This window comes from Pseudophryne corroboree, chromosome 8, assembly GCF_028390025.1.
Source record: "Pseudophryne corroboree isolate aPseCor3 chromosome 8, aPseCor3.hap2, whole genome shotgun sequence".
NCBI classification, from domain to species: Eukaryota; Metazoa; Chordata; class Amphibia; order Anura; family Myobatrachidae; genus Pseudophryne; species Pseudophryne corroboree.
In genome coordinates this window covers 383,900,633-383,913,838 of record NC_086451.1, presented here as the reverse complement: position 1 = coordinate 383,913,838, position 13,206 = coordinate 383,900,633, and the positions used below count along the sequence as shown (strand labels likewise).

Below are 13,206 nucleotides of genomic sequence, written 5' to 3'. Positions count from 1 at the left end.
GAATGAATAAGCCTACCTCTACCTCTGCCTTCTTTAGACTTGCGGTACTGGTTCAGCTCTTTGGAATATTCATCGTAATCCTCATCTGCCATCATCTCTTCATCACAATACTGCAAAGCCAAAACAAATCACAACACTGACCATCACAAGAATCAGAAAATGTCGAAAGAGTCGTATAAATGGGAGGACTACACAGGCTGCTTTCTATAAATCACAATAATTGAAGTTTGCCCTTCAGATCCTTACAAGTACCAGTGAGTGGGCTAAAGGTATGTATATGACACAATTTTATACCACCTTCACAAAAGCATACAGGGCACACAAAAAAAAACGGAAGCCTTTGTATGCAGACTAGATGAGCCAAGTGGTTCTTATCTGCCGTCAAATTTAAATTCTATGTTTCTAGGGTAGTGGTATAGAGGGGGAGGAGTCAGAGACCAAGAAATCTGCAGTGTAGTTGTGTCCTGCACAAGCGCCCTCTAGACCCCAAGGTAGAGCAGTGTCCTCCAATATTGCAGACAGAAAGAATGTATAAATTTACAAAGACTATGGGGTATATGCAATTGCGGTCGAATTCCCGAAATTGTCGAAAAACTGGACTTTTTCGCCCCCCATAAAAATTCGACAATGCAATTCAGTACTTTCCGTCAAAAAAACGGACTTTCAAAATTCGACTTTTTGAAATTCGACATTTGTCAAATTCGACTTTTCTGCAATGGTACAAATGCGGCAATTCGACAAAAGTATATTCAATTGAAGTTTGGAAATTCGACAACAGTGCTTTTAGACAGTAAATTCGTCATTTTCAATCTGCCACACTTTGGTGGGTGAATCTAATAAAAAAAATGTAAAACATGTTTTTTTTGGTGTTTTTTTTATTGGTAATAGCATATCTATTTATATTAGAAGGGATTAGGTACTTGGTTTGTCTTTTTGGGAGGCACAAGTATTATTTATATATTTAAAAAAAATATATATATAAATATATATATATATATATATATATATATATATATATATTGCAAAAGAATGATGAAGGCGCACTCAGTGAATCATGATTAAAACAGATTTACTGAAAATAACAAGCTCACATACATCAAGGTAAGAAATAACCGGCTCATAGGATTCGACCCAGCTGTATCACGTATCACTCTCAGCGGTCCGATTCACAGGTTGCCGGCATGTGATAAATCTCAAGTCCGCGTCTTAGCTTGCAGGACCAGTGTTCACAGTTGAAGCAAACACGTCTTGGTTTAGGCCACGCCCAACGCGTACTTGAGATTTATCACATGATAAATTAGTACGTGTTCAGCAGGACTATGCGCAGCATAGGGTATACCTATGGCTTAACAGCAATAATCCCAGGCAGAATCCACAGAGGCAGCAACAATATAGACAACGACAATCAAGACATCAATATTCTAGTACGTCGGCCAGTGATGTTGAAGAGACCCCGTCCAAAAAAGGACAGCAAACGCAAGATGCCCCTTTAGGGGTGCGCACCCGGGCCATACTGGCAGGCCGCGAGGTGCGCCCACGAGGAGAGGGGGGCAGACGTGGAGGAAAGCCAGGTCCCAAAGTAGGGACAAAACCTCCGAGGAGGGGTCGCAATTAATCATCAATCTCTCAACTAAATTATTGACACCTATAGAAAATAAGGTGTTAAGTAAGGGTCTGTCTTTTATTCCTACCAGTTCGATGGACCCGTTACAGTGGAAGATTGAATCATACAGATTAACGCGTTCACTTAAATTAAAGGAATATTACAACAAGAATATTAACTCTAACCCGTTGATGGAATCGATCATTCCAGCACAGCTAAAGAAACTAAAGAAATCCACGTTTGAACCCATGTCACAAAATTCATCTATTAGAACTTTTAGTAGAATGATGGACGGTGTCGGGGAAGAAATACGTGGGAAATTAAGCTCTAATATATCACGGGAAGAATCCGCAGCCCTGAAAAGTCTCGGTAAGAGACAAGATATCATCATTAGGAATGCGGACAAGGGGGGTGCTTTAGTTGTTCTTGATGTTGATAAATATAAACGTGAATGTGAAAGATTACTGTCTGATACTGATACCTATGGCAGACTGAGCCAAGATCCTACTTGGCAATTTAAGAAGGAATTAGACTGTATGCTTAAAGATGCAGTTGACCAAGGTATCATCACACAGTCTGTCTGTAAAGCCTTATCCACTGAGTTTCCTGTAGTACCTGTGTTTTATATAATTCCTAAGGTACATAAAGATCCCCTGGACCCCCCAGGACGACCTATTATATCGGCCAGGGGATCGTTATGTGAACCTCTTTCTGTGTACTGTGATGCTTTTTTACAGCCTTGTATCCAGAACACTAGCACACACTTGAAAGATACTTCTATGTTACTAAGGAAATTCCTAGAAATGGGTAAATTACCTGAACAGACTAGCCTCGCCACCATAGATGTTACCAGCTTATACACATGTATACCGCATGGGGCGGGGCTACAATCTGTTAGAAGACTCATTACTAATAACCCACTGTACAAAGGTCCTGATATTGATTTTTTCTTAGCACTATTAGAATTCTCCCTAACCCACAATTTTTTCCTTTATGATAAGATCTTTTTCCTGCAGCGCACAGGTTGCGCAATGGGATCGGCGGTGGCACCATCCTTCGCCAACTCATATATGTGGGAGGTTGAGAATGATTTATTTTTTCTCAATAGTGCTATATATGATAGGATAATCCTATACTTCCGTTATATAGATGATGTTCTTATATTTTGGAAGGATAATAGGGAGGACCTTAAAACACTAGTTTTTGCACATAATGCCACAGACAGTCCCATCAAATTAACTTTAACCATTGATGACAAAACTATTAATTTTTTGGATGTCTGTATTACGCTTGATGAAGGGATGATCAACACATCACTGTTTGTGAAACCTACAGACAGGAATAATGTGTTGAGATATGATAGTTCCCACCCTAAATCAACGATTCGCAGTTTACCGTTTTCTCAATTCTTGAGAGTATGTCGGATCACGACTAATCTACAGGAGAAGGAATTAGCCTTACACAACATGACCCTAAGATTCTTAGATAGAGGTTATCCTAGTAAACTGTTGATGACAGCACGAAAAAGGGCGTTGAGTCTCACACGAGAACAACTATTGGAACAAAAACCCCCTAAACGGTTACAGGGTAGATTTCCCTGGGTGACTCGTTTCAATTCTAGTAGCCATTACTTGACTAAAAAGACCAAACAAATCTGGCCCATTGTGGCTACTGACAAGGGGCTCGGTGAGGCATTCCAATCCAGGTTATTACCTAGCTATTCTAATAATAGCAGTATAAGAGATATAGTCGTGAAAACCGATATCTCTCAATTCAATGAAGCTAAGGAACATTTTCTTAGCAGAAAAGCGGGGTGTTATCGATGCAGTGGATGCACAACATGTAGCTATATGACACCAGGTACAAAATTTTTGCATCCTCACACTGGGAAATCTTATAGCATCAAACAGCACTTATCCTGTGAATCGAAATTTGTGGTCTACTTGTTAACATGCCCATGTGGTTTATCATATGTGGGCAAGACGGATTGCACTTTTAAGACCAGGATGGCACAACACAGGTATGCCATCCGTGAAGCCATAAAAGCGGGTGATAGCGAACAGCCAGTAGCTCGTCATTTTGCTAAAAAACAACATAATATGGCTACGCTCCGTTACAAAATTATTGACCAGGTACCTAAATCTCTAAGAGGTGGGGACAGATCTAGAAAACTCCTACAACTTGAGTCCCGCTGGATACACACACTAGATACACTTGCCCCCAAAGGGCTCAATGAAGCCCTTAATTTAAGATGTTTTTTATGAGCAGTTGCTAGGCAAGTAAAGAAGATGTAATAATTATTAGCACAGTCAATAACCTAGGTTTAATTCTAATATATATAATATGATAGCCTTATGGATATACATTTTACTATGTCACATATATTACTTCTTATGTCACTATATTAATATTTTTTCTATGTCAGTAATATTGTTATTTTATTCGTGATTTTAACAGGCTGCCTACGGTTTGTTGCACTAATATAACTTATATTTTACACTTATATCGCTCTGATTACCATTGGATATATGTTTGGTTGTTCTTATGGATCAGATCGTCTTATTTATATATTGATGTTGGTTTGATGCACAATGCGATGACTGTAAGGAGGCCGTTTATTATCTTTTGTTTATATGTTGCTATGGTTTCTTTCTCCCCAGCCACAACGCGTCAGCTGGACGGGCCGGCATGATGTCATTTCCGGTGGGACCGGGAGGACGCGGCCGGAAACCGGGCGACGCGGCTGGAGGCGGCGGGTGTGAGTATTCTCACTTATGTATGTATTTAAACACTGTTTTTTGATATGCACACTTATCCTGACGAAGGGGCTGTGTCCCCGAAACGTAGATCACCTGATTAAAACTTTTGAAAAGTCTCCGGAGTGCCGCCTCATTACCCTATTTGTATGACGGAGGACTCTCTCCACGAGGAGGGCACCAGGAGCAGTTGTTGCTGGCGGAGGGGACCGCAGGAGTGCCGGGTCATTGCGCAGGTTATATATATATATATATATATTTATTTTTTTTATTTTTTAAATGGAATGGTAAAATCCCGAAAAAAAATGGCGTGGGGTCCCCCTGCAAAGCATAACCAGCCTCGGGCTCTTCGAGCCGGTCCTGGTTCTAAAAATACGGGGGACAAAAAGAGTAGGGGTCCCCCGTATTTTTAACACCAGCATCGGGCTCCACTAGCTGGACAGATAATGCCACAGCCGGGGGTCACTTTTATACAGCGCCCTGCGGCCGTGGCATTAAATATCCAACTAGTCACCCCTAGCCGGGGTACCCTGGGGGAGTGGGGACCCCTTCAATCAAGGGGTGTCCCCCCCCCAGCCACCCAAGGGCCAGGGGTGAAGCCCGAGGCTGTCCCCCCCCATCCAAGGGCTGCGGATGGGGGGCTGATAGCCTTGAGAAAATGACAAGAATATTGTTTTTTCCTGTAGTACTACAAGTCCCAGCAAGCCTCCCCCGCAAGCTGGTACTTGGAGAACCACAAGTACCAGCATGCGGGAGAAAAACGGGCCCGCTGGTACTGTGATACTCTAGTCTTGCCACTGTTTCCTTCTTGGATATGGGTAGTGTCTAGTCAACGTAATTATCAGGTGAGTTATACGGGATGTGTAGGCTTATTTTCCAATTTTCTGTTCCTGCAGGTTGATTCAACTCCGGATAGAGACTGGCCAGACGACTTGGAATGGAATACCAATTCTAATATTTTTACGAAACAAATAACTACAATGATGACTGATCTTTTTATCCATAAGTCAGTAACAGACACACATGGAACCGAAATTATTTATTATACCGGAAAATCACGTTCAGTGAATCCTATATGGGATCAATCTTCTGTTCTGTTAAAAAGGTTAGTATAACATATACATTGAAATAATATTTTACACAATGTACCTTACAAATTTCATTATAACAATTAACGATAATATTTTCCCCAGGATTCAGTACTGAAATCCCCAGACCCTACTTTCAATACCCCTAAAGTTCAGCTGACTATTCTTACGTTGGTGCACAATTGGGAATGGATAACCCTGTGGGGGTTCCTCTGTAGTCTTCTAAGTAGCTTAATATGAATCACTAAAATCCCTTGGTGCTTTAATTCCAGATTTATCAACGATGCCACTTGTATAATCCAATGTTTATTATACCCGAGATCGTTACCTCGTTGGTCTATGGATATGAGTATTAATTAATGGGTCACTTAAAATACATCTGTCAAATTCCTGCTGGCTGAATGACTCCTGTTCTATCCGCTGAATGTTGCTTAATAGTCTTTTATTATAAGTCTCTACTGAGCTTCATCAAAGCTAGCGCTATGCTCTCTTCCAGACTGGGTTTAGATATAGCTGGCGTCGCTATCCATTCACTATAATCAGTTACCAGGCAAGTGATAACTATTGTATTGCCTCTGACTTTCTCTCTCTTAGATGTTTACTCTCTTTCTCTCTCTTTTATTCGATGATAACTGTAGTCTAGTGCTCTCCTGAAGGTGCGTCACTCACTACTTGTTGCTATTCATGCAACGGCATCTACTTAAACTAGGCAGCGATCTGTGAGACGAGTAGGGAGTCTGACTCTACTACAATACTGTGAAAAGAGTAGGGAGTCTGTCTATGCAGTATCCTGTGAGCGGAGTAGGGAGTCTATCTACGCAGTATCCTGTGAGCGGAGTAGGGAGTCTATCTACGCAGTATCCTGTGAGCGGAGTCTGTCTACGCAGTATCCTGTGAGCGGGACTGAGAATCTGATTATACAGTGTCCTGTGAGAATAATAGGGAGTCGGGTTTGGCACTGGTTTTAATCTCTGTTTCTAACTTGGACACGATTCACTGCACTCTAAGCGGGCGGCCTCCGTCTCAGCTCAGTGTCCCTTACAGCATCAGGTGCCGTCACTATCCAATATTGCTCACCAGTCACTCCCGTACTCACGGTCCGTCTCCTCCGCTCCTTCTGTCACTCTTCTCCGATGCCGATCACCGCCACTTCACTTTGTTTCAGCCTTTACTCTACTGCCACCCTGTGGTTCTATTTCGGTAAGTCACGGCTTGCTATAAGCTCGGCTGACTCCACTTTCCGCTTCTCGTCTCGGAAGTCTGCCGCGTAGTCACTCCTCTCTCCCTCAGCTCTCTCCGACGACGCCAACAACGCTCACCGCTCGAGCCCTCTGTACTTTTATATCCCTCTCTAGAGTACCCGTATGTCTCCCGCCGAGCGCTCGTGATCTTTCAGTTTGCCTGGCCTCCGTTCTCTCTGTAATAGGTCAAAGTTCACCAGTTCTGCTTGAGCACTCTATGTAATCATAGGAAACTATATAATCCAGTCACTCCATTATACTAGTCAGCTTTTGATCTCCCTTACGGTTGTTACCCTAAGTCGGGTCCATATCTCTAAGTGATACCCTAATGCCGGTAGTCAGTGACGTGTCTATTTCTGGGTATCACATACTTCCCCGGTAATCGGATGTGTATCCTTACACATCTAGTTAGTACAAATTAACATTGCGACAAACATTTTAATTTATTATTGCTACCAGTATAACAATTCATACATTCAGTACAAGTCATTTACTTCTCTAATTTTTCTATTCAACCATTGTACCTAATAACAGTTTGCTTCATATACCTCTTTAACTTTCTATGGTATTACTTTTAATTCTGATAACGAGTAGGTAATTTCCCTCTGGTGCTTCTCTCCGAACGCCTCAATATCATACTCTCAGGCCGTTCGGATTCGATAACGGTTGGAGTTAGACTGTCATTACCCCCTAGGTCCGGGAGTTTTCCGAACGTGGTCAATATTGGCCAGCAAAGATTCATCATCTCGTCTGGATACGTATTTATTTCTGACGTCATTTCTGGAGATGAGACTGTTCCATCTTTCGGTTCGGGCCAGTTAGGACATAGTTTTAATTGATCTCGATGTACTAAATTTTGTCGTGTTCCATTCTCTAACCTAATGAGGTACACTTCGATGTTTGGATTCGGTTTTTCTATGACTTTATATGGCAGTGGTTCCCACCGATGATCCAATTTACTTTGGCGTCGATTGTTTTTTCTTAATATTTTGCATCCTATTGGCAATGGTTCCGCTTGAGCATTCAAATTGTAATATAACTCTTGCCGTTCATGTACAGTCTCCCTACGTTGGTTAACTAATTCTTGTGCTACCCTCATGCGCCGGTGATGTTCGTTTACCCAATCAGTTTTCAGGAACGGCTCTGGTGTGATTTTTCGATTGAAACTCATATCTACTGGTAGCCTCCCTTGTCGGCCAAAGAGCAAATAGTAGGGAGTATATCCGGTCGAACTGTGCGTAGTATTATTGTAGGTAAACATGAATTCTGTCAACAACAATGGCCATTCTTGTCGTCGCTGTTCTGGAAGGGTCCGCAGCATTTGTATTAGCGTTTGGTTAGTTCTTTCACAGAGCCCATTTCCTTGGGGATGATATGGGGTGATTTTAATCTAGCTACATCCATATAAAGAACATAGTTCTTGGAATAGGTTAGATGTAAATGCCGGCCCTTGATCCGTTAAAATTTTATCTGGGAATCCATATGGTCTCACAAAGGCCCTCCAGAAGATTTCTGCTGTGGTTTTTGCTGTCATATCCTTGACTGGCAGAGCTACTGCGAACTTGGTATAATGATCCACGATCATGATCGCGTATTCATACCCTAGTTTACTCTTCTCCAGTTTGAGATGATCGATGGTAACTAGTTCTAGTGGCTGGCAGCTGGCTATTGGATGTAGCGGGGCTCTATCCGTCGGAAGGGGTGCCCTCCGGAGAGTACATTCAGAACAATTCTGGCACCATTCTTCTACACTTTGGCGGATTCCAACCCAATAAAATCGTTGTCTGATGTTTGTTTCAGTTTTCTGAATTCCGAAGTGTCCTGATCGATTATGGTAGCCATTCAATAATATAGATACTTTGTTAAGAGGAATCAGTACTTGGATGACCGTCAGATGGGTCTTTGGATGGATACTTTTCCGGACTATAACATTCTGGTGTAGTTCTAAACGATCTCGCTGTCTCCATAACTTGACTACTTCAAATGCTGCTACTTGTCTTTCTGTCTTTGTCAAGACTTCTTTTTTTAGTAGTAACCTTTTCAATTGACAAAAAGGTGGGTATTCTTCCTGCCATTGCCGCCATTCGCTCAAATCAACTCCTTCTGCCGTAGTTTCCAACTTATTTCTCGTAGAGCTAGTTTTGTGTTGTAACACTAGTTTTTGGTCTCCTTGAAAAGGCGGTAATTCTATCAATTCCGCTTGATCTTCCACTTCGGATTCCTCTTGCTCGGGAAGGCGGGGTAGTGCATCAGCATTCTTGTTATTTTGTCCGGGCCGATATTGGATGTTGAATTGATAGGTAGATAATCTTGCATACCATCGTTGCTCCAGCGCTCCCAGTTTAGCGGTAGCCAAGTGGGCTAATGGATTACAATCGGTGTAAACTACAAACGGAGTAGCCGTCAAATAATCTCGGAATTTCTCTGTGATGGCCCACACTAATGCCAGAAACTCTAATTTAAAAGCGCTATAATTAGCGTCATTACGTTCCGTTTTCCGCAGGCCTCGGCTGGCATAGGCTATGACTTTTTCTTTACCATCTTGTAATTGGGCAAGTACTGCACCGAGCCCTTTTTGACTAGCGTCAGTTTGCAGGATAAAAGGTTTACTGTAATCTGGGTACGCTAGGAGGGGTGCTTGGGTCAAGAGTTCCTTGAGATGGTCAAAAGCGACTTGTTGCCTTGAAGTCCATGCAATCGGTAGACGTTTGCTCTGGCTGACTTGCGGTACGTCCCGAAGTAACTCATGTAATGGCGCAGCTATTTTAGCAAAATTTTTCACAAAACGCCTATAATAACCCACGAATCCCAGGAACCTTCTTACATCTTTGACCGTCTGGGGTATTGGCCATTCTTGGACGACTCTAATCTTTTCGGGATCTGGAGCTACCCCCTCGGAACTCACTAAATGTCCCAAGTAATGAACCTGTGGCTTTAATAAGTGACACTTAACTGGATTTACTTTCAGTCCGTAATGGGCCAGTTGTTGCAGAACTTCTTGTAGATGTTGTAAATGCTCTGAATAAGACTTAGAAAAGATAATGATATCGTCTAAATATAATAGGATCATTTCAAAATTCTTATGGCCCAAACAATGTTCCATCATCCTTTGGAAAGTTGCCGGGGCATTACACAATCCAAAGGGCATTCGTTTGAATTCATAGAGTCCCATGGGTGTGGTAAAAGCCGTTTTTTCTTGGTCTTCCGTTGCCACCATAATTTGCCAGTATCCACTTGTGAGATCTAGCGTGGAGAAATATTTAGCTGACTTCAAGGCCGCTAACGACTCTTCTATTCTGGGTAGTGGATAAGCGTCCCGGTGAGTGATCTGATTTAGTTTCCTATAATCAACGCAAAACCGTAACTGACCGTTTTTCTTTTTGACTAGTACCATCGGGGCAGCCCAGGGGCTATGGCTTTCCTGGATGACACAAGTGACCTTCATATCCTCTAACATTTGTCGAACTGGCTGATATAGAGCTGGGGCTACAGGGCGATGTTTTTCTCTGATAGGTATTGCATTCCCGGTTACGATATGATGTTTTACGGTCGTAACTGTGCCAAAATCCAATGGGTTTTGGCTGAAAGTCTGTGGATTCCCCTTTACCACTTGTAACACTCCTTCTTTTTGTTCTAAAGGGGTGTCCCCGCCTCCAATCTGGACACCCTTCCACCATTCGTTTTTTATATCCTCTTCGGCGCTGGTAAAATCATCACTTGGTCGATGAACCCGGGTCTGGGCATGCATTACATCCTGAAAAGTGACCCACGTGAGTTTGGCAATCGGTCTTTGAAGATACAATTTAATCTGGTGGTTGTGAGGGTTCATGATCCGAATTGGCACTCGTCCGTTCTTAATATGCACTAAACAATGGGCCACCACAATTCCGTCTTCATTACCTTCACAAGGTTCAACCAGGGCTTCATAACTTTTTCCCCTCGGGCCACAACGAGCCTTTCCCCAAACTATTACTTCTGAATTGGGAGGCAACTTGATGGGCTTACCATCAGTAATCCTTACTTTACCCAAGGAACCTCCACACTGTATAAATGCCCGTTGACTTTGCAGGGTCTTAATGGTCTTTTGTATAATATTCCGATCAGGGGACAACTGATCAGCTAGGGACCGCTTAAGGATCGCAATTAGCTCATCCGGGCAACTTTGCAGAATATTCATCCCTAAGATGATTGGGATCGCGTTAGGGTCACTAGTATGGGTAATCAGACATCCTTGCCGAGGTAATTCTGTGTCTCCGATTTTTACATTAGCCTCCCAATAGCCCACACACGAGATGCTTGATCCGTTACTGGCTATTAACTGTAACCAGGCTGGTGGCGGGGACACCATTTGCTGCTCTCCCCAGTATTGAATGAAGGTGGAATGTTGAATGGTGGTTATTTGTGAACCAGTATCCACCATAGCCGTAATCCCCATTCCATTGACAGAAATCCGGATATGCGGACACCGTCCCACGTACTGGGCCCACCATTCTTCAGACTTTGGACCTATTCGGGTGTCTCCCCCCGAGGCTCGGCCCCCAACCTCGGGACATTGGAGTTTAAAGCCTCCGCTGATTCACAGTTTCGTTCGATATGTCCCGGTCGTTGACATCGCCGACAAATTGGACGTCCTTGAGGATCAAACTGATCGGTACTTCTTCTGCCACTTATTGGTGGTGGAGTCCACCAATCGCTCCTGGTTCTCCGGCGTTCCCGGGACCACCGATTTTCATTGGGAAAGGAGGCTTGTTTCCTAGTGACATTCTGAATTTCTTTACTCATCTCAGTCATGCCCATTACGAGCTCTTTCATTTGGCTCTGTAGAGCTCGGATTGGGTCCATTGTAGGTGTCTGGAAATTCCGACCGCCAATGTCAGTGGCTCTCTTGTTCCGTACTGGATGAAGAGAGCCGTCTCCACCGGGCATCCGACCCTCCAGATAACCTGGCCTCTCCGGAAAACTGACCTCTTGGGTTACCTCGGTCCCAACTACTTTGATCGCAGCCTCTTTAAAATCTAAGAATGACTGATCAGGTTTCTGCATTCTGAGTAGTCTGAGTTGAGCTCTTACGCCTTCTCTATTTGCCCCTTCAATCAATTGGGATACTAGCGTCTCATCACTATTTTCCATTTCACTCTCATCCACTGTTCGGATTGCTTTTAAGGCTTCCTGCAAGCTTAACGCAAAATCTCGAAGTGTTTCACTCTGGCGCTGTTTCCTAGCATAAAATCTCATCTTTAGTTCTGAAATGGTATGCAGCTCAAATGTAGTAGCTAATCGCTGGAGTATCTGTTCAATGGTCTTCCTCTCCCCAGCGGGCCATGAAATAACCTCACGCTGTGCAGATCCTTTCAATTGTCCGATGAGAATCTCAACCTTTTGTTGTTCGTTTAAGGGATAAAGACGAAACATGGACTTCATCTTATTCTTGAAATCAGTCAATGTATTCCCTTCGGAATTAAGTCTATCGCCATAGTAGGTGGGAAGCCACGGGGCCCCGAAATAGTAGGGTAACGTGATGGGATTTACTTGAGCCATACTGGGGATTCCTGAGGTGGACTGGCTGGTTTCTCCACTAGCGGAGGGAGTGGACTTCTCCTGTTCCTTGGACATGTCTTTAGGGTAAAATCTGCCCCGTTTTGGTGTAGGCATCCCGTCCGTGACGCCAAACAAATTTAGTATGTGATACTCTAGTCTTGCCACTGTTTCCTTCTTGGATATGGGTAGTGTCTAGTCAACGTAATTATCAGGTGAGTTATACGGGATGTGTAGGCTTATTTTCCAATTTTCTGTTCCTGCAGGTTGATTCAACTCCGGATAGAGACTGGCCAGACGACTTGGAATGGAATACCAATTCTAATATTTTTACGAAACAAATAACTACAATGATGACTGATCTTTTTATCCATAAGTCAGTAACAGACACACATGGAACCGAAATTATTTATTATACCGGAAAATCACGTTCAGTGAATCCTATATGGGATCAATCTTCTGTTCTGTTAAAAAGGTTAGTATAACATATACATTGAAATAATATTTTACACAATGTACCTTACAAATTTCATTATAACAATTAACGATAATATTTTCCCCAGGATTCAGTACTGAAATCCCCAGACCCTACTTTCAATACCCCTAAAGTTCAGCTGACTATTCTTACGTTGGTGCACAATTGGGAATGGATAACCCTGTGGGGGTTCCTCTGTAGTCTTCTAAGTAGCTTAATATGAATCACTAAAATCCCTTGGTGCTTTAATTCCAGATTTATCAACGATGCCACTTGTATAATCCAATGTTTATTATACCCGAGATCGTTACCTCGTTGGTCTATGGATATGAGTATTAATTAATGGGTCACTTAAAATACATCTGTCAAATTCCTGCTGGCTGAATGACTCCTGTTCTATCCGCTGAATGTTGCTTAATAGTCTTTTATTATAAGTCTCTACTGAGCTTCATCAAAGCTAGCGCTATGCTCTCTTCCAGACTGGGTTTAGATATAGCTGGCGTCGCTA

General features: G+C 42.8%; 1 protein-coding gene across 1 annotated transcript in view; it reads right to left on the bottom strand.

Moving 5' to 3' along the window:
• The window catches only part of ZC3H4 (zinc finger CCCH-type containing 4), a 196,456-nt gene that overhangs the window by 91,814 nt on the left and 91,436 nt on the right, over positions 1 to 13,206 (bottom strand). The window contains exon 6 of the mRNA XM_063937644.1: positions 23 to 110. Within this exon, the coding sequence (XP_063793714.1) occupies positions 23 to 110 (88 nt within the window). The remainder of the gene's footprint in view (positions 1 to 22; positions 111 to 13,206) is intronic.